Genomic DNA, 21693 nt, shown 5'->3' with positions numbered 1-21693 from the left:
CCTTCCCCGCCCTGACGCGTGTCGTCTTCCCCGCTCGGAGGCAGGAGATCGCTGCTGGGACCCCCAGACGGGAGAGAAGGGCGCCCCTTCGGGATCTGCTTGGGGGGGGGGCTTCCCAAAAGAGACCCCCGGGAATCTTTTACCCATCCCCGGAGCGCAGCGCGCTCTGCACATGCTCGGCTTGGCCGTGGCTCTCCGCCCGCCCCCTCGGCCCCTCCCCGCCGCCTGGCTCCCCCCACCGGCTCCCCATAAGCAGGAGGCGGGGCTGCTGGGACGCCACTCCGTCCCCGTCTGGCCGCCCGCCCCGACCAGCTCAGGGAAGCGCCCCGAAAGCGACGACGATGGCGCCCCACTTCTCCCTCCTGCTGCTCGCCCTCCTGCCGCTGGCCCGGGCCCAGGACCCCCCCGCCGGGAACAACACCAGGTACCTGCGCGCCCCCCTCCGACCCGTCTCATCCGCCAGACCCCCAACCCAAGAAATACCCCCAAGATCGGGGCTGGGGGGTGACTCTTTGCCATAGATGCCCCCTTCCCTGTTCCACATCCTAGGGGTGCTTGTGGGGGGGGACTGCTGTTGCTGCTGCTGCGCCCCCCCCTAAGTTTTGGGTCCGTCCGCGGCACATCTGGAACGGTTTAGGCGAGACGCGGCTGGTCCGGCTGCCAGGAGCCGGGATGAGCCAAGCGGATTCCCGGAATTCTTGGACGGGGTGTCAAGAGAGCTACTGGGAACGGGGGGGGGGGGCTGGGGGGAAGGCGGCTCTGGGTCAGGGGCAGAGAGGCTGGGAGGAGGGGGCGCCCACAGCCCCGCCGCGCGCCCCCTTCTTAGCCCCGGGCTGTCTAGGAAAGGGGGCAGGACGTCTGCTTGGCATGCAGAAGGGCGCCTCCGAGTAGGGCCCCGTCTGAAATCCTGGCGAGCTGCTGCTGCCAGCCTGAGCTGGATGGATGAAGGAATAAGTCAGCTTTACGCCAGGACCTAGGATTCCCTCAGAAGAGGGTAGGCTCTCCTTCACTGGAGGTGTCAAAGCAGAGTTGGAGTCGGGGATTCTTCCTGCATTGCAGCGGGTTGGGCTGGATGACCTTTGGGGGTCCCGTCCAACTCGACACTTCTCCCTCTCCCTTCCAGACCCATCTTCGTCTGCGGCGGCGACCACACTGGCGACAACGGCTACATCGCCAGCGAGGGCTTCCCCAGCCACTACCCTCCCAGCAAGACCTGCGTCTGGACCATCACGGTGACTCTCCCTGGGGGTGGGGGTCCTGGCCAGGGGGTGGGGGGGCACGCAGCTAGGTACCCCTACTCCAGCTCCCACCATTGGCTGACCATTGGCAATGGCTAGGTTGTCCAACGTCTCCCAGTGCATTTCCTGGCCAGCGGGGGGCAGGATTCGAACCCTGCTCCTATTGCGCAAGCGTGGCACTGAATTAAGGCCACGCAAGGGGAAAGTCCTCCTTTTGCCTGCAGCTATTTCAGATTGTATTTTTCCCCAAGTGTGGGTGCCAGTCTCCTTTCTCCAGGGGTGCCCCCTGAGTCTCCCTCTGCCAGCCTGCCCCCCCTGCCATCTGACAGCCCCTTTGCCCCCCATTCCCAGGTCCCAGAAGGGCAGGTGGTGATGCTCTCCTTCCGGGTCTTTGACATGGAGCCGGACCCCATCTGCCGCTACGACTACCTGGAGGTCTACAACGGGCACTCGGCCGTCGAGGGGCAGCGCCTGGGCCGCTTCTGCGGCACTTTCCGGCCGGGAGCGGTCCTCAGCACCAGCAACCGGATGATGCTGCGGATGGTGTCCGACGAGGGCACCGGAGGGAGGGGCTTCCTGGTGTGGTTCAGCGGAGGGCTCCCCCACGTCGACGGTAAGGGACCCCCTTTGCAGCGGCCGGTGGCATTGGGGCTGGCGGGAGTTATAGTTCCAAACTTCTGGCGGGTGCCAGGTTGGCCGAACCCTTCTGACTTACCCACAATTCCTCTGGCAAATTACCCAGGATCCTTTGGGGCCCCCGTGCTGAGAACCAGGAGGATTCGGGGGCGGGAGGTTTGGATGCCAATCTTGTTTCCCCATCAAAACTAAGTTTGTATATCTAATAGTCAGGGAAACCAAGTCCTGAGATTGTGAGTCGCGCTGAGATCATGTTGAGGGAGTTGGGGATGTTTAGCCTGGAGAAGAAGAGGCCGGAAGGAGATACTAGAGCCATCTTCAGAAATCTGAAGGGCTGCCCCATGGAGGATGCAGCAAGCTTGTTTTCCTCCTGCTCCGGAGGGTAGGACTCGAACCCGTGGCTTGAAGGGAGATTCCGACTCAACATCAGGAAGAACTTTCTGACAGCAAGAGCCATTTGTCAGTGGAACAAACTCCCTCTGAAGGAGGGGAAACCTCCTTCCTTGGGGGTTTTTAAGCAGAGGTTGGGGGGCCACCTGTCCTATATAATAATAATAATAATAATAATAATAATAATAATATTTTTTATTTATACCCCGCCCTCCCCAGCCAGAGCAGCTAACACCAATAAAATTACAGTAAAATCATAATAGGAAAAACAACACCAATTTTAAATACAGGTTGAAATGCAATTTAAAATGCAGCCTCGTTTTAAAAGTAGCCCATAGATCATTATATGATCTAGGTGAGATTCCTGCATTGCAGCAGGTTGGACTAGATGACCCTTGAGGTCCTTTCCGACTCTACAATTCTGTGATTCATTTGGGGCTTTTAAGCAGAGGTTGCATGGCCACCTGCCAGGGATTTTTTAATCGAGATTCCTGCATTGCAGGGGGTGGGACTGGACGACCCTTCCAACTATGACTCATTGTTTGCTAACTCCTTATTTTGGGACCACAGATGACTTTTGAAATTAACGTTGCACAGAAACCCCCAAGAAGCAGCCAGCAATGGGATCCTAGGAGGACTGGATCTCAAAAACTAATTAGGCTGACACATACTTTGCAGGGGGCAGTGTTTTGGGATAGGAGCGTTTGCCAGCTGGAATGTTCAAAGCGTGAGAGGACTGCTGTGGAATCTCCCTGGATCAGGGCAAGCGTTTGACCTTTGACCTCGAGTAAAAAGGATCTGGCAGGGAGAGTTTTAGGCTGAACCAGCTGGTGCTGTGGGTTAAACCACAGAGCCTAGGGCTTGCCGATCAGAAGGTTGGCGGTTCGAATCCCCGCGACGGGGTGAGCTCCCGTTGCTCGGTCCCTGCTCCTGCCAACCTAGCAGTTTGAAAGCACATCAGAGTGCAAGTAGATAAAAAGGTACCGCTCTGGCGGGAAGGTAAACAGCGTTTCCGTGCGCTGCTCTGGTTCTCCAGAAGCGGCTTAGTCCTGCTGGCCATATGACCCGGAAGCTGTACGCCGGCTCCCTCGGCCAGTAAAGCGAGATGAGCGCCGCAACCCCAGAGCTGTCCACGACTGGACCTAATGGTCAGGGGTCCCTTTACCTTTACCTGCTCATCTGGGAGCATAATGAGGGGAGGCTGGCACTCTGCACCCTGGGGTGGCACAAGGAAAGGGGGGGTGGCAAGTCTCTCGCACCCCTTTTCCTTCCCCCCCGCCCCATCCCAATGCACAGGACCTTTTTCCAGGGCGCCCAAAGGGACGAGGAAAAGGGGGTGCCCATCATATAGACTCCTGGGGTTTCTGGGAGCCGTGGGACTATTGGGACGGTGAGTATGAGACCCCCGGTTCTTCCCCGCAGTGGCAGCTGCAGAGACCCCCTCCTGCCCCTCCAAGGAGGGCAAGGCCTGGGCTTGGCTTGGCTTTTTGGGTGGTGGGCAGGGGGTGCTCTTTCTGCTTTTGGAAGCCCATAGTCAGGAGGGTTGTGGGGTCCTCTGCTCAAGCGGGAGACCCCATCCAGGGTCCTCAGGAGGGGCTGGAAGCATGGAATGGAAGAGACGGACGTCCCTCCAAATAAAATTCTCATTCCCTCTCCGCCTTTCTCTGCCTGCTGGCCCGGGCGATGCCAGTCTCTTCCTCCCATTCCTGGTTCTTCTGCAACCAGTCATTAGTGCGGTCTCCCAAATTGTTGTTTTCGCCCTGCGGTTCTGCTCCCTTTGGGGGCCTCTCTCTCCGCCCCCCTGGACTGTTTGCAGAGCAAACAAGCATTCAGACCATAAGACGCCGGACCAGCTTTGATTGCACCCCCCCCCCAGTAAAATAAAAACATCTCCCCCTCTTCCTTTCCTGAAACCCCCCATCCATCCCGTTGAGTCTTTGATCCCCGGCCCCTTCAAAGCCCTCGCTGGCTGCAGGACAGGCCTGGCTTCTGAATTGGGCTTAGTTAGGGGGCTCTTCTGGGCGGCGGTGTAGAATATTGGCTGGCATGCGGCACGTGGGTAGAGGTTTGCGCAGGAATGGCCGGCCTGAGGGCCTGCAGGGGTTTTGCCTGCTTGCACATGGGCATGCGGGCACGATCTCTCAAGGCAGCGACTCATTGGCACACTTGAGCCCCCTTCCTCTGTGGGTTCAAAAGGCTGGGTGTGGGCCCACCTTGTGGCCACAGCTCCCAGAGGCTCTGCACGTGGGATCTGTGTGTGTGTGTGTGTGTGTGTTTGCACGCTTGCAGTGGGCGTCCCAGAAGTTTTCCTATGTGCCACCTCGAGAGACGAGGGCCAGAATGAGTTTCTGAGCATCCCTGGACTAGTCTGTTCCGCTGACCCCCTTGGCGGCCCTGCCCCTCTTTCTCTCTTTGCAGAGCACCAGTTCTGTGGGGGGAAGCTGGAAAAACCCCAGGGCACCCTCAAGACCCCCAACTGGCCTGAGACTGACTACCCGCCCGGCATCAGCTGCTCTTGGCACATCATTGCCCCAAAGGACAAGGTAAGGCTGCTTGCTTGTCCCCTTAGCCGCGTCGCAGGGGGTTGGGCTGGATGACCTTGGTGGGTCCCTTTCAGCTCGGCGGTTCTGTTTTTCTTGCCGGCTTCCTCCGGCAGGGCCTCTCTTCCCAGGGCAGTGGGTGGGGTGGCAGCAAGCAACCACCTCCATTCTCTGCCCGCAAAGCTTATGAGTCATGCCATGCCCACCGGTGCAACGGGAGCTGATTCCCTCTCCTTTCCCCTCCGCCCCAGGTGATTGTGTTGACCTTCGGGAAGTTTGACGTGGAGCCCGACACCTACTGTCGTTACGACTACGTGGCCGTTTTCAACGGCGGAGACCGAGACGACTCCAGGCGCATTGGCAAGTTCTGCGGGGACGAATCGCCCAGGTGAGGCTTTGCAGCGCACAGGTTTCCCTTTCTGTCGCGACTGGAGCATGTCGGCTGCCGGCGTTAGGGTGCTTGCAGTTCCCCGTTGCTTCAGCGTGTCTCCTCTTTGGGATGCTTCCTTGAAATATAGGATTGTAGGGTAGGGAGGGACCCCTGAGGGTCATCCAGCCCAACCCCCTGCCCTGCAGGAATCGCAGCAGAAGCATCCGCAACACGCCAGGCTCTGCTCAAAAACCTCCAAGGAAGGGGAGTCTGTTTCACGCTCATCTCAAGATCCCCTGAGCATTTCAACGACAAATGCATGTCCCTCGTCCCCTGGGGCTCAGTATAACAACCTTGCAGAGGAGTCGGCCCCATGGGGGGATTTTTCCTCTCTGGACCCTCTGCCCTCAGTGACCCTTCCCCGTCGTTCCTGGAGAGTTTACACCAGGGGTCAGCAAACTTTTTCATCAGGGGGCTGCTCCACTGTCCCTCAGACCTTGTGGGGGGCCGGACTATATTTTGAAAAATATGAATACCCTCCAAACTGGTCCCAAAGCTGCCTCTGGACCTGGAGGAAGGAAAGCACTCTGCACGCACTCAGGAGCATGTATCGGCGCTGCCCGCTCACCAGCTGTGTTGATGAGCAGCAGCCGCTTTATCAGACTGTACCCACGGAGCTCCCAAGCAGTGTGCACAATGCGCTGCAGCCCATTGTCTGAGACCAGATCGACGGGCAGGCCGTGCATGCAGTGCCATGCAGGCGGCACGCAGCTTGCCCTCCAGTTGCTCCAGCAGCAGCGCCAACCTGGGCACCGGGTGCGGGGCTGGCAGGTGCGCCAAACTCTGGCTGAAGCTCCGTGGCGCACCCGTTATGATGCCCATGGCGCGGCCCACACCTGCTGCCCACCTTCCGTCCATGGCCGTGCTGGAACTTCCTGCAGCCAATCTGAATCGGCGCCAGCGTGCCGTCTGCCCAGAAGCCGTGCCAGCATTGTGCAAGTCAGTCCCTGCACGGCGAGGCGTCCGCAGTGTGTGGGGACTGACCGAGCGAGCGGCAGGGTCCGCGGGCCGGATTTATGAGCCTGGGGGGCCGCATCCGGCCCCTGGGCCTTGGTTTGCCAACCCCTGGTTTACACCCACAGATAAGGGCCTCCCACTGGCTCTCTCCCTTCCCCAGGTCATTCCCACGTCCTCTAAGACCACTAATTCCCTTTTGCCCGCTTTGGCAAATAATCTCTCTCTCCCATCGCCTTTGGCCTCCCTGAACTGCCCCTGGCCTCACAGGGCCTCCTTCTATGCCTCCTCCATTTAATTTCTTGGTCTATTTCATCGTATTCGTAAGAACATCAGCAGAGCCTGCCGCTCAAGCCATCCCTCGCCCTCTCCTCCTCTTCCGATAATTTGCCTCCTCCTCTTTTAAAGCCACCGTCTCTGTGCTCATCCCTGGGGGAGAGATCCTTCCTGAACTGGCTTTCCCCCAAACAACCAGCCTCAAAGCTGCTCTGCCACCTGGGCAGCTCAGTTAGTTAGAGCACAGGGAGGCTGATGATGCCAAGGCCACAGGTTCGATCCCTGTCTGGGGACAGCAGAATATTTCTGCCTTGCAGCGGGTTGGACTGGATGACCCTTGGGGTCCCTTCCAAGTCTACAATTCAAGGAATCCTGGTTCCTCCCAAATCCAAGCCCCTCGTCTTGACACACCATCCTCTCCTGCCCGCCCTGAGGCCACCAAGCTGCACCTGCCTGCCTGGTCCTCTGCGTGGAACCAGAAGCAGCATCTCAGAGACAGAGGAGGTTTTTGCCATCGCAGCTGGCAACCTAAATGTGGCTTCCAGGACCTTAGAGTAGGGCCAGGGAGGGTCTTCTCTGCTCTTCTCAATTCCTTCCCTCTCCCTGCGGTGGTCATCTAGCACCGTCTCCTCGAATGGCAATGAACTGCTGGTCCAGTTCGTCTCGGATCTCAGCGTGACGGCTGACGGTTTCTCGGCTTCCTACGTCTTCAAGAGCCCCGGCGAGACGGTGGGCAAAGCCATCTCCCTGCCCACCGGACGCGTCTTCCCAGGCTCCAAGCCAGCCCAGCCGGGCAGGAAGCCAGTAGCGCCCAAGCCCAAGCCGGCACCGCGCCCCAGACCGACCGCCAGGCCCCGCCCCAGCCCCACACGGCCCACAGCACCACCTGCCACAGGTAAGAGGCATCTGCAAACAGGATCACTGTGGGGTGTGTCAGGACCTCAGAAGAGCCTTGCTGGATCCAGCCAAAAGTTCCTTTGGCCAACATCCTGTTCCCAAATAACCCTCAGGACCTAAGGGTCGAGGTAGACTGCCTATGGAGCTGGAGGCTCCATAAAGGAATCGGAAGAGCCTGGCTGCAGGATGAGGCCCAAAGTGGCTCACCTAGTCCAGTGTCCTCACAGACGCTCCAGTGCAAAACCTCCAAGCAGGATATGAGCACAAAGCCAATCTCCTCTAACCCCAGCTTGGCAAACAATCCGTAGAAATCCCCCTTGAAATCTGGTTAAATAATATATGGACTGTGGCTCCGCCGGAACGCCTCCCTCGCCACAGAAGGCACCTCAGGGTGAGACTTCGCTCCAATTCTTTTCCTTTATAAATGAGGCAGAAACTTTTGTTCCAGCCCCAACACCAGAACCTCTGCAGGGAGCAGACTTGAATCGATAATGCACAAATAAATGCATTGCTTGTGTGCTGCAAACCCTCCCAGTGTCCCTATTTTCCAGGGACAGCCCCAGATTCACAGAAGCTGTCCCGGTTCCTGATTTGATCCCAGAATATTCTGATTTTCCTTGGATAAGCTGTCCCTATTTTACTAGGATCAGTGTTGGAAGCTATGCGTACTTCAGGTGAAACTTAGTAAGAATGCAGCGCTGGGCAAGTTACTGTAGGAATATGTCGTTCTTGGATTTGCAGGGAAAGCAATAATTTTTTTGGGGGGGGAGAACCCCCTTCTACTCCATGGATTTGTCTTATCTTCTTTGGAAGCCATCCAAGATGGTCGCCATCCCTGCCTACTGTGGCAGGGAGTTCCGCAGTTTAACTTTATTTTATCGGTCCTGAATGTCCCAGCATTCTGTTGCATTGGATGTCCGTGATTTCCAGTGCTATGAGAGAGGGAGAAAAACTTTCCTCTCCACACTTTCTCCCTGCCTGGCATAATTTTTATAAGTTTCTATCGTGTCGCCTCTGGTTCACATTTTCTCGAAGCTAAAAAGCCCCACTGTCCATGGTCTGCAGCAGGCCAGGCTCCCCTGCGGCTACCAGGCCTCTCTCCTGGCATGTGTTATTTGTAAAATAAATATAGTTTTATGGATTTCCAATATATAACAATTACCAAAAAACAAAGAAGGAGAAGGATACAAAAAACAAAATCCCCATTTCTTCCTCTCCAGGACAGATCAATCTAGTATAGTTTGCTAGAGTCCAATCTGTGGTTTTGGTAGTTGCTGTTCTTCAGACTTAGCCGTAAAATTGTCCACATCCTTTATATTATTCAATGAATAATGTGTGTTCTGAATGCCCAAGCAGGAAGCAAAGTAAAAGTTTCCAAAGCTGCCCTGCTGCAGGTGATGTTGAGGACGTGTTCCTGAGCATGTGCAGAGTGCTAGTTGGGGGGTTTGCCTCAATTCTACTCTTCCCCTCTGTTTCTCCCCCCCCCCCCAGGTGAGATCACCTGCCCAGACAAGTGCCGCCGGACAGGAACGCTCCAGAGCAACTTCTGCGCCAGCGATTTTGGTGAGCCCTTGAGGAAAGCGGGAGGGGGCATCGTAGATTCATGATGAAAAGGGACCCCCAAAGGTCATCTATTCCAACCCCTATTTGAACAGGTGCGGGGGGGGGCAAAGTGGGGAAATGTGCACACCCTCGTTCTGCTAGCTCCTGGAAATGAAACTGGGCAGCTCGGGGGGGGGGGGGCAGAAGAAAAATGGCTGGGAGTGAGTTGTCAATCAGAATGAGCCCCAAATGTCTCTGGAGACCCCATCAGTGGTCCTGCCCCCTGGGGGGCAGTGGAATTACATAGGGGGTGTGAAGAGGCAAGTCGGCAGCAGGGGGGCGCTTGAGGTGCCAATGACTATCAAGTTTTGGTCATCCGTTTTGCGGAGTTAATTAGTTTTAACTGGGTTTTGAACGCATGTGTGATTAATTGCAAGCGTTCTGATAAGTGTCTGATGCTGCAAACTGCTGTTCTGAATAATGCCTTTTATAGCATTTTGGGTAGGGGGCAATGGGAACGAGATCTTGGAACCCAGGGGGTGGGGGTCCTCCAAGAATGTTTGGGAAGCGCCGGCTGCCCTGGGAGGGGTCCTCCTCCGTTCTGGCAGCCCCTCACCCTCCAACGCCGCTTTTGCAGTGATCTCTGGGACAGTGAAGACGGCCGTGCGAGGGGCAGGGAACAAGGTCACCATCACCGTCGCCCTCGCAAATACATACAAGGCAGGAGCCCTGAGCCTCCCCGCCGAGGGCAGCGCAGCCACTCTTCGCTTTGAGGCCCCCTGCCGGCAGTGCCCCATCCTCAAGAAAGGTGAGAGACCCCCACACTCGCCCCTCACATGTCCTTTCACCCCCACACCAGCTCCTTCCGCCGTTTCCTTACACAAACTGTGCAGAAAAGCGGGGGGGGGGGGCAGGAGAGGTCCTTGAGATCATACAATTGTAGGGTGGTACCCCGAGGGTCATCCAGTCCAACCCCGCCATGCCTGCAGGAATCACTGCTAGAGAAGGCCTGGCAGGTGCCCACCCAACCTCTGCTTAAAAGCCTCCGAGGAAGGAGAAACCACCACCTTGCGAGGGCGTTCTAACCCCGTGTTCAGTGGGAATCTCCTTCCTTGCAATTTGGAGGTGTGGGTTCGAGTCTTACCCTGTGGGGCAGCAGGAAACGAGTGGGCTCTGTCTTCCACACGCGGCAGAGAGGTCCCTCTGCCATCAGTTCTGGGCCTACGTGAAGGGGCTCCCACCCAGCCAGTCAGCTGAGGCCCACCCTGCCTCCTCTCCCAGGGGCTCCATGTATTATAGTCATACCTTGGGTTACAGACGCTTCAGGTTACGGACGCGCCGAAAACCAGAAGTACTGGAATGGGTTACTTCCAGGTGTCGGCGCATGCGCAGAAGCGCTAAATTGTGCTTTGCGCATGCGCAAAGGAGCCGAATCGCAACCCGCACATGCGCAGAAGCAGCACTGCTTGTTGTGGACGCTGTGGGTTGCGAATGTGCCTCCCGCAAGGATCACGTTCTCAACCCAAGTGTCCACTGTATTTGAAATATACTCGGAGTCGAGAGTGGATTTCATGCTCTTTATTGAGCTCATAGTGGTGAGGAGGAATGGAAGTTCCCCCAGAATGTCTGCTTTATATACATTATTTACACAATAAATGTGATTGGCTGATTCTGGGATTCCCCTGTAGGCCAATCAGGTTTCGGATTCACTTCCACCTGGAGCTGGATTGGGTGGCCTCTGTGGACCAATCAAACTGCTGCATTCTGCGTCCTATTGTTCTAGGACCAATCAGACTGCTGCAATTTGGATCCTATTCAACTCAGTACATAACACTAATCCTTTTCCCCTTGCAGGTGCCAACTACGTCTTCATGGGCAAAGTCGGCGCGGACGGGAGCGGGCAGCTCCCCCCCACCAGCTTCGTGGTGCCCTTCCGCCAACCGCAGCATAAGATCCTCACCAACCTCGCCAAGCGGCCCTGCACTGCCCCGCCAGCTGCCAGGAACAGGGCCTGATCCTGCGCTGCTGCGTCTCCCTTACGGACAGAGCCACCCCAGGGGTACCCAGCGGTGCCCGCCTCCATATAGCCAATGAACGGGGGAGGGGGAGGGGAAATGTACCCGCACACTGCCCTGCGCTTGTGTTTGGGGAGGTCTGAGTGTTAAACGCAAGTCTCTCTTAAAGGTATTTTTACATATCTGCTTCCGTATTTCTCCCGTGTTGGAATGGCCTTGCGAACCCTTCATTCTCTTTGGTGCCGGGAACCCCTTGATGCCTGACCCACCCAGGAGCTTGGGGGTCGCATACGGAGCACTCATAAGCCCTCTGCCTTGGTCTGCGGGGCAAGGTGGTGGCACAGCAACTTGGGAGCCCACTCCTGCGGCGGGTGGATTCTCTGGCGTGCTTGTGTTAGCAAGGGGCGCACAATTCATAAAATCGTAGGATTGTAGAATTGGGGCCCCAAGGGTCATCCAGTCCAGCCCGCTGCAATGCAGGAATGCAGTTATTAGTTGGGGGGTCGGACAGAGTAGGGCGGATGGTCAAGCTCTCAACCCTGTTAAAAAAAAGGTAAAGGGACCCCTGACCATTAGGTCCAGTCATGGCCGACTCTGGGGTTGTGGCGCTCATCTCGCTTCACTGGCCGAGGGAGCTGGCGTACAGCTTCCGGGTCATGTGGCCAGCAGGACTAAGCCGCTTCTAGCGAACCAGAGCAGCGCACGGAAATGCCGTTCACCTTCCCGCCAGAGCGGTGTCTATTTATCTACTTGCACTTTGACGTGCTTTCGAACTGCTAGGTTGGCAGGAGCAGGGACCGAACAACGGGAGCTCACCACTGTGAAGTAATAGCTCCAGGGGAAACGTATGAGGGAATCAGAAGAGCCAGGCTGCCCAAAGGGGGCCCAGCATCCTGTTTTCACAGGGGCCAACCAGATGCCCATCATGGGAAGCCTGCAAGCAGGATTCGAACACAAGAGCCGATCTCCCCCCTCCTGCTGTTACCCGCTACTGGCATTCAGAAACATCTCTGCCTCTAACTGCGGAAACAGGGCTCAGCCATCTGGGCTAGAAGCCATTGTTAGCCTCCTCCTCCGTGAATTTGTCCAGTCCTCTGCCCTGTGTGAGGTGTGACAGATGCAAAGGTGCAAAGCCCTCAATGGAAGCCCCAAACTCCAGCCTCTGGAGGGGGCAAAAGCTGCTCTTTGGGCAAGGAGAGACGGGGCAACGAGAAGCCCCGCCACCTTGCAAACAGCAGCTGCTGGCGACTTCTGCTTTCCAGAGGAAAGGGCAGATTTAGTTTCCACCCACGCGGGCGCAAAGCAAGCCAAAGGGAAACCGCAAAGCTCTGCCACATCACTTGAGTTGCGAGGGCGGCCAAGTCCCCCTGGGAGGGGAGCTGGGGGTGGGGAGGACGGCGGCAGAGATGGGGCGCAGGCAGACGGGGAGAGAGCACCCTCGAGACGGGGTTTGGAGCCAGGACCCCAGGCCAGGCCTGTGCAAGACGTCTGCTCCTGGCTGCAAAAACCTCTTGGCCCGTCTCCAAAACTTGCAGAGGAAGCAGGCCGCCTGGCTCCCAGCCGGTCTGCTCTGCGCCTTGCAAGTTGCAAGTGCTTCTGGGTTGCCGCTGCGAAATGAGGGGAAGGGGAGTAGCTCAGTGGGTAGAGCAGGTGGAGAGAGACTCCCTGTCTAAAAGGAACATTGCAGAGAGCTGCTGCTGCTGCTGCCAGCCGGTGTCGACAATACTGAGGTGGATAGAGCAACGGTCTGACTGCACCTTCTAAAGCAGCTGCTCCTCCCATGGGGGAAGCATGAGGCAAGAATTTAGAGATTTTGGAGTTGGAAGAGACCCAAGGGTTTCCTGCAGTGCAGGAGTCACAGCTCCAGAACCCCTGACAAGTGGCCATTCGGCCTCTGCTTCAAAGCCACCAGGAAAGGCGAGTCCGCCATCTTTCCACTGTCAAATGGCTTCTAAAGTTCTTCCTGACGTTTAGTCGGAATCTCCCTTCCTGCAGTGTGAAGCCATGGCTTCGGTCCTGCGCTCAGGAGCAGCCGAAAGCAAGCCTGCTCCATCTTGGGATAGCCCTTCGGATATTTGAAGGTGGCTCTCATATCTCCTCCGCTTTCCCGGGCTAAACACACCCAGTTCCCTCGACCGTTCCTCACAAGGCTTGGTTTCCAGTTCCCTGATCATCCTGGCACCTTCCTCTGCACACTTTCTGGCTTGTCAATCTCCTCCTTAAAGTGGGGTGCCCAGAAATGGATACAGGACTCCGAGAATAGTCTGACGGAGGCAGAATAGAGTGGAACTGCAACTTCTCTTCATCAGACACTTCTGTTGAGGCCGCCTAGAATAGCATTAGCTTTCTTTGCTGCTGCATCACAAAGCATGGATACCCACCCAGCGACCACCGTTGCCTCCCTGATCTCCCACCTTCCCCCCCCCCCAAAGATCTCAAGGTCCTTCTCCCTCTCCTCATTTAGTCTCCACAACGACCCTGTGAGGTAGGTGAGGCTGAGAGGCAGTGTGATGGGCCTTTAAGGTCACACCCAATGAGTTTTGTGGAGAAGTTGAGGCAGGTGCTGAACCCTGACCTCTCTCCCAGGCCAATGCTCTGACCACAGCTCTAAAGGTAAAGGTAAAGGTACCCCTGCCCGTATGGGCCAGTCGTGTCCAACTCTAGGGCTGTGCGCCCATCTCACTTAAGAGGCCAGGGGCCAGCGCTGTCCGCAGACACTTCCGGGTCACGTGGCTGGCCAGCGTGACGAAGCTGCTCTGGCGAGCCGGCACCAGCGTTTACCTTCCCACTATAAAGCGGTACCTATTTATCTACTTGCACCTGGGGGTGCTTTCAAACTGCTAGGTGGGCAGGAGCTGGGACCGAAAGATGGGAGCTCACCCCGCCGTGGGGATTCAAACCGCCAATCATGTGATCAGCAAGCCCTAGGCACTGAGGTTTTACCCACAGCACCACCCGCGTGCCTGACCACAACTCTAGCCCTACGCTATTCCAGTTGCAGGACAGCTCAGTTGGGAAAGCACGAGACTCCTAATCTCAGGCTTGTGGGTTCGAGACCCACGTTGGGCCAAAGGACCCTGCATTGCAGGGGGTTGGACTAGATGACCCTCATGGTCCCTTCCTACTCTAATTCTACTTGTTCCAATCTGCTGCCGCCACACGCACCACCTTGATGAGGGAACCCAGGCGTCCTGACTCCTCCTCTTCCTTCTCGCCCCGTTCTTCCAGCTCTCCATCATCACCTGCCTTCCAATTTAGGTCTTCTCAGGTGGGGCCTATTTGCAAAGTGGGTCGTGGGCGCCGCCTTGCGTCCGCAAGCGGGACTGCGGGGGAAAGGGAGGTTTCGTCGCAGCTTTCCCCTCTCGCCCCCCCCCCCCCCCCGCGTCTCAGCGCCTGTCCCCGAGCGACCCCCGAGCCGGGCCCCGAGCCAGGCCTGGGAGGAGCAGGTGGCCCCGTCCGTCTGCAGGGTCGGGCCGTCCCTTCCTTGCGCCGGGACCCGAAGTCCTCCGTGGGAGATGTGCCTAAAAATAGCCAGGAGGAGATGGGCAGGAGAGACGCGGTGGGGCAGGCCAGGCTGCTGTCCCCGCGTCCATGAGGAGGGCAGGCGCGGCCCCACATCTAGAGAGCCCTGCAGTCCCTAGATCGGATCAAATCTAGTCCAGCATCCAGTTCTCACAGTGACCGCTAGAAAGAAGTCTAGCGAGGGTAGAGATAATAATAATAATAATAATAATAATAATAATAATAATAATAATAATACCCCGCCCATTTGGCTGGGTTTCCCCAGCCACTTTGGGCGGCTTCCAGCAAAATATTAAAATGCAATAATTCATCAAATATGAAAAGCTTCCCTAAACAGGGCTGCCTTCAGATGTCTTCTAAAAGTCAGATAGTTGTTTATTTCCTTGACATCTGGTGGGAGGGCGTTCCACAGGGCGGGCGCCACCACCGAGAAGGCCCTCTGCCTGGTTCCACATAGAGACCTCACCTCCTCGTGGGATTGGCACCGCGATGCCCTTTCAAATGCCCGTCTAAGCCAGGGCCCGTCACCGTTGCACTTCAGGGCAGCCCGCAAGCTCTGGAAGCACCTGGTCGCCGCTATGAGAACCGGAGGATTCCCTAGATGACCCTGACTGCCATTCTATGGGCCTGACCCAGCTGCTGCCGCTGCTGGGGCTCTTCCTGCGCGTTTCCTTGGCTCATACTATCCATGGCGGTTCCTCGGTTGCCCGAGGGTGGCCAAGGCATCTGAGAAAGGCGTAGCCGTGAGGTTCCCAGCGGAGGCACGAGGACGTGGGCCGCCTTGTTGACTCTGGGAAAGACCCCGCAGTAGCACCCATGTGCCCTGGTGCGAGAGGGCCCGAAGCTCTGGCACTGAACCCCACGAACAGAGGTGGGGAGAGCTTTCCCAAGACCCGGAGGCGCTTCCACCCTGAGCGCACAGTCTCTGCCGGGCGGGTGGCGCGGCGCCTCGCCCTCCGCCTCCTTCTCTGGGTCTGGACCAAAGATGCAGCTCAGGAGGAGGATGTGGGGAGGTCCTCGCCCCATTGAGGCTGCGGAGGCTCCCACCTCGCACCCTTCCCGCGCATCCCAGGGACCCACGGAGCTCTCTGGGGCCTCCACGCTGCAGCCCTAACCCGACCCCACTTCCGCCCCCCTTGCTTGCGGCTCGGATACCCCTCCTTTCCCCCCAAGCTCCAGGTGGCGACGTGCCTGGTTCTCCTCGCTCCCCATGCAACCCTCACAACAGCCCGGCGAGGCAGGTACGTGGGGCTGAGAGAAGGCAGGGGCCGCCGCCCGCCCCCCAGGTCACGCCCAGGGAGAGATGCGTGCCGTGAGCTCCTTGCGCGCAGGAGGCCAGGCTGGCTCGGGGCTCTGTTGTTCCTGCTGGGGATATTACAAAGGGATATTGGTAATTTCTTTTTAAAAGTTCCCCCTTCCTTGGACCTTGCAGAAGTTTCAAATCCAGGTTAGAATGAGAGAGTGGGAAGGGACCCTGCAATGCAGGGAAGCTTCACCCAATATGGGGCTGGAACCCACAAACCGCAGTCTATTATTATCCGTTAACCTCGCCCCAAACAGCTGCCCTGCCCTCCGCCACTTTGGGGCCTGGACTCGCCCCCCATTTGCTCCAACGACAGTCCGTGCCTTTTCTTCCTCCGGGGGCTGGCGGAGGACAAGCCGAGAGGGCGAGCGGGGCACCTGCCGCCTTGCGCCTGGCCTGCGCGGATGCGGGCCGGGGCGGGGCTTGGACCCGGGCCTGGGGCGGCGGGAGGCCGGGCGGGGAGGGGCGGGCCGGAGATAAAAGCAGCGCCTTGGCCGCGCGCCCTCCTGCGGATCCCGGCAAGGGCGCCCGGCCGCGCCAGCCCACGACGCGCAGCAACCCGGCCGCGTCGCCGGCTCCCGCGCTCCGGCGTCCGGCGCGCCTCCGGCAGCAAAACGCGGCGGCGCCCGCAGGCCGGCTCCCGGTTGCAGATTTACCCCGTGGAAGAGGGAGGCTTAGAAGAAGAGGCCGCACCTGCGCTCCCCCCCCCCACCCCCGGCGGATGATTTTAGCAGGTAATTTTACGCAGGACATCGTTGCGCTCTAGAAGACGGAGGGGACGCCTGCAAATGCATCTCTGCAGTCTCCGCAGATTTTAAGCCCACCCTCCGCAGTCATTCTGTGGGCTCCCCCTCCCAAGCACACCCCCCCCACTCCACTGGGGCAGATGGCGGAGCGGAGGCAGGCTCTCCATGGCAACTGCTAAAGCAGCCGCATCCTCGCCGCCCCCCTCCCCAGCCAAAGGCAGCGGCTCCGCCTTTGCAATCTGCGCTCTTTCTCTCCTCTTACTCCCCGCACCCAGCACCGCCGAGGGGGGCGGGGGTCTGGAGTGACAGCCCGGGAGGCGGGGGCCGGGTGCTCAGCTGAGAGAACCCCCTTCTGCAGCGTCTCCTTGCGTGGCCAGAGAAGCCAGAGCACCGGCTGACTCCCCACTCCTGCCCCCTATAGCCGCAGCGAAGGGACAAGGTCAGCAGGGGCACCCATGGGCAGGGGAGCCCAGATGCCCTTTGCCTCCGACAAGGGAGGGGGCCTGCTCCTGCGCTGGAGCGAAGTGCCCCCCAGCATGACGGAGAGCTTCATCTTGAGCGGCTACCGCTGCCCGGGCTACACCTTTGCCCAGTGCCTGGTCTCGGCCTTCCGGCCCACCAACGAGACGGGCAACTTCTGGACCCACTTCCTGGCCGTCTTTGTCTTCGCCTTCCACTTCCTGGAGCAGTTCTGGGGCGAGGGCCCCGTGGTGCCCGAAGGTCCGTTGGACCCCTTCTACTACCCGCTCTGGAGCTACTTCCTGGGGGTCTGTGGCCTGCTGGTGGCCAGCAGCATGGCGCACCTCTTCAACTCCATGTCGCTGGTCATTCGCGAGATCTGCTTCTACATCGACTATGGCACCATCAGCGCCTACACGGTGGGCTCCTCCTTGGCCTACTTCTACTACATCCACCCCAGGGGAGGCGGATCTCCACCACCACCACCGTTACCGGGCACCGGCAACAACATCTCCTCTCCGAGCGCCTGGCTCAGCTGGGAGGGTGCTGGCTGGCTCTCTGCCCTGGCGGGCCAGGTGGGCACGTGGTTTGAGGCCCTCTACGTGCCCAGCGCTTGCCTGATTGCTCTCTTCTGCACCCTGGCCTGCTGCAGCACCCGCCACCAGTGGCCGCGCTACCGCTACCTCATCCGCACGCTGGTCTTCCTGCTGCCCTTTGGGGTGGTCTCCATCCCCGTCTTCTGCAAGCTGTGGTGGGGCGGGGGCGGTGCTGCCGCCGGCGGGCACGGGACGGGCCGCTTCTTCCTGCGCCACTGCTTCTGGCTCCTGGCCTCCGGGATCTTCAACATCAGCAAGATCCCTGAGCGCTTCAGCCCGGGGAAGTTCGACATCTGGGGCCACAGCCACCAGTGGTTCCACTGCTGCACCTTCATGAGCATCCTGGATGAGCTGCACATGATCCGGGGGGAGATCCGTGAGCTGGGCGCCGGGCTGCCCCTCCTGCCCAGGGCTCCCACTTTCCTCTCCACCTTTGGCGTGATGCTGCTGCTGCTGACTCTGCTTGCCAGCATCGTGGGCTGGTTCGGGCTCAGAGCTTATGCCAGCCACCAGCGGAGCAAGGCCAGGAAAGGAGACTGAGGCGCACCGGCTCATTTGCATGGCTTCTGGGCGAGGCGCAAGGGATGCCACGCACTGCTGAAAACTGGAAAACACTCGCTGTGTCTAGCACTCACACTGGATTTAACTCTGGGGTAGGCAGGGGGAACGGAAAAGCTTGAAATAAAAGGAAGATGTGACTTGAACCAAATTGGGTGTCCCTTGCAGATATAACTCCATGCGGTTTTTTTGGACCTGGCAAACAGGATCTTGGGGGAGCTGTGCTGGTGCAACTTGAAAGGCCAGAGATTTTGGCCTGCGGGGTTTATTTTTCCTACAGGCAAATGCAAAGTCCTGCAGGGGTAGTTTTCCATTCTTCTGCCTGCTGGGAGAGGTGTCAGGTAGCAATCCTGTATCAGTCAGGGGTGGGAAGTGCTGTCTGGGAAGCAGCTGAGTTCCCTCGGGAGAGAAAGTGGGAGGGTAAACCTGGGGGCCAGGATCCTTAGGGTGGCCAGGAGCCAGAATTGCAGGGGTCCCAAGTTCTCAGCCAACCTGCTTATGGAAGTTTGGAGTCTAAGGTCTTGAACCGGCTCCCCCAGGAGGAAGTGATGGCCTCCAAGTTGGATGGCTTTAAAGGAGGATTAGAGAACAGGGAAGAGAGGGTGCCTAGCTATGAGGACGATGATCTGCTTCCACAGTCAAAGGCAGCAAGGTTTCCAAAGAGCAGGTGCTGGAAACTGCAGGAGGGGAGAGTGGCTAATGCTGGTTTCTCATTGAGGCATCTGGGGGCCCCCTGTGAGAGCAGGATACTGCACCAGGTGGGCCATTCACCTGATTCAGCAGACTCTTCTTATGGAGGTGGCCTGGCTGGCAACAACTCGCTTGGGTGCTTAGCGGGCTATCAGGTGCATCTAATTTTTGTACTTTACCCCAGTCTCTGCACTCTTGCAAGACAAATAACAACAGCAGCAGCAGCAGCAGCGGTGGTGGTGGCTGCATAAATGATTTCAGAAGCCTCTCCTGACCTAGGGGCCCTGCCCCACCTGCCCCAGCCTCTTCAGAGCAGGGCATCTCTCTGATTCTGGTACCTGCCTGATTCCCAGGCTCAGAGCAACTTCAGAAAAGGTTCCGCTCATCCCTAAATATATTCCATCTGCACGTGAAGCTGTCTTTAGTTTAAGGGCGCAAAAATAGTTTTGCTTTGTTTGTTTTTTAATGTGTGCGGACGTGGGGAAGCAGCAGCAGCAAAAATAGCCCCAGTGGAAACTTCAGCTGCTGCCTCCAAAGGCCGGCTCCCAGGGTGGTGGTGGGGGGGGGGTCACTCTGCAGGATGGAAAAGTTTTGGGTGGGGGGAGCTCTGCCTCTCCCTGTTCTTTTGGGCAGTAAAGGCACTTTCCCTCTTTCTTTCTTTCTTTCTTTCTTTCTTTCTTTCTTTCTTTCTTTCTTTCTTTCTCTACCTCCCCCCACAACATCTCCCTAACAAATGCTGGGAGAAATTAAGGTCACTGTAATGCTGGACTTCAGCAGGCAGGGCAAAGGGCAGCAACAGGGCCTGCAGTTTCTGTATTAAACTGGGGGGCGGGGGCGGCAGAAGCATTGTACCACCCCCACAGCACCCAGTTTATCCAACGAGTTTACCCCCCCATCCCATCCTTCTCTGGTTTGAGTGGCTAAATTTCCGAAAGTGGGTTTTCTTTGCTGGTGGGGCTTGTTTGAGAAATGAGCAGAGAGGGAGGAGGTGGGTTCCTGGTTCCCTACGCTTCATGCTCGGATCCTTTCTCAAGAGCCTCCTCCTTCAACCCCCCCCCCCAGCTGCCCCAAGGGGAACTGGTTTCCTGGCAAGGGATTATTTGCATCTCGGAGTCCAAACAGTAGCCTGCAGGGAGCCCTGACTGCAGGCGAGGCAGCAGGGCTCACCCTCTGCCCACAGCCAGCATTGCAAATCCTCCACATGGGGCTTGTCACCCCAAAACACGTTCCAAGTGTGAAAAGGTCCAGCTCTCACCTAGAGAACCAGACCTTGCTGTCCAGGGCTCTGATAACACTATACTGAGTAAAACAGAGCGAAAACAGTATGTAATTTGAGATCATATGAAGAGTACTCCCCCGTTCCCCCCCCCCAAAAAAACCTTGTGCAGAGTCCCTTTCTTCCCCGACCATATAGCCACGGTGGTCTCTACTAGGCTTTTGCTCCTTCTTGGCTCAGTTCAGGAGCCAGTGGAACTCACTCCCACAAGCGGCAGTCACCTAGATGGCTTTAAAAGAGGATTAGACAAAATGAGGATGCGAAGGCAGTCCATGGCCACTAGCCATGATGGCTGCGCTCTGCCTCCAAGATCAGAGGCGGCCATGCTTCTGAATGCCGGGGTGGGGGGTGCTCTTGTGCTCTGGTCCAGCTTGCATCTGGTTGGCCATTGTGAGGACAGGAGGCTGGACTGGCCAAGCTCTCATTGGACCCAGCAGGCTCTTATGTGTTCTTATGGCAGCCAGCCAGCCAGCCAGGGAAGGGTACAAATAAATTATTATTATTATTATTATTATTATTATTCCCTGCCTTCATGAGCTGAACTGTGTTCGCCTCTGGGGGACTCCAAGGCAGCGGCAAAACACTGTGTGGCCACACATTGCCCAGCAGGCCTTGACCTCTGCTGCAAGCCTGGTGGTGGCTCCTCCAGAGTAGTCCTGGGGCAAGCTGTGAGGAGAACAAGGAAGGGAAAGTGTTTGACTGCTGGGCAGGCTTTGCTTGAGAGGTAGGGGAGAAGAGGACAGGAAAGAGGCGGTGAAGTCAAGAGTCGCACCTGCGTGGATCTAGAGCAAAAGCAGCAGTCGCTGCAATGATGCACCTTGGGATTGGGAAATGCAGAGCCCGAAGAATGAGGAAGCAGAGGCGCCCCTGGCTGGGTTGGATACAAGGCAGCTTTCGCTGTCCCTCTGCCATCACTCTCCCTCCCCAGTCCCAGCTCAGGCCTCTGGGAGAACGAAGGCGGCCAACACAGGCCATGAGCCAAACCTGCCAGGGCTGTTCTGAGGCTCTCGCCCCTCACATCTCCAGCAGACCTTCCAGGTTGCCCCTCACAGAATCACAGAGGGGACTCCAAGGGTCATCTATTCCAACCCCCTGCAATGCAGGAATTCCCCTTTTCCCAGATGCTGGGGAGATAAGAAGACTTGGGAAGGCAGCAGCTGGCAGCCATTTTTTGCCCAGGCCAGGCCTGCTCCCTGGAGTTGGGGTAGCTCAGTCATTAGAGTGTGAGACTCTTAATCTCAGGGTCATGGGCGAAAGGTTTCTGCATTGCAGGGGGTTGGGCTAGATGACCGTTGGGGTCCCTTCCAGCTCTATGGTACTATGAGAGCGGAGTTTCTACGAGGCCACCAGAGCAGACAGGGGCGAGCTAAGTGGCTGATGCATGGAAAATTGGCCCAGGACAGCTGAGACCAGCATTCAAGCCCTTTGCCGGAAGCTCCTGAAGTGGTTCGGGGAAAGAGAGAGAGAGAGGAACACTCCCCACATCCCACCAAGCCTCCACTGTGAGAGGCTGCTCTGAATCACAGCATGTGGGAAGCTGGCAGGAGCTCCGGGGGGTTTAAATATAGAAGAGGGACCTGGTGGGGCGAAGGACAAAAGAAGGAAATCCCTGGCCAGGGTGCATT

The 21693-nt window shown here is 57.7% G+C and overlaps 2 protein-coding genes across 2 annotated transcripts; both read left to right on the top strand.

The window, feature by feature from the left end:
- Nucleotides 1–245: 245 nt before the first annotated feature.
- PCOLCE (procollagen C-endopeptidase enhancer) lies at nt 246–11098 on the top strand. Its single transcript, XM_083706883.1, has 9 exons — nt 246–424; nt 1124–1232; nt 1590–1851; nt 4683–4807; nt 5056–5192; nt 7085–7359; nt 8853–8924; nt 9541–9711; nt 10758–11098. The coding sequence occupies exons 1-9, from the start codon at nt 342–344 to the stop codon at nt 10916–10918; spliced, it is 1395 nt and encodes a 464-aa protein (XP_083563009.1). The 5' UTR covers nt 246–341; the 3' UTR covers nt 10919–11098.
- A 5252-nt stretch (nt 11099–16350) lies between these two features.
- Nucleotides 16351–18253, top strand: LOC310830695 (membrane progestin receptor epsilon-like). The gene has a single exon (XM_083710521.1). It carries the CDS (start codon nt 16945–16947, stop codon nt 18082–18084), a length of 1140 nt encoding a protein of 379 aa, XP_083566647.1. The 5' UTR covers nt 16351–16944; the 3' UTR covers nt 18085–18253.
- Nucleotides 18254–21693: the final 3440 nt, after the last annotated feature.

This window comes from Podarcis gaigeae, assembly GCF_964106915.1.
Source record: "Podarcis gaigeae genome assembly, chromosome: 13".
NCBI lineage: Eukaryota > Metazoa > Chordata > Lepidosauria > Squamata > Lacertidae > Podarcis > Podarcis gaigeae.
Note: the sequence above shows the minus strand (reverse complement) of the source record. Positions and strands in the feature narration are given on the sequence as shown.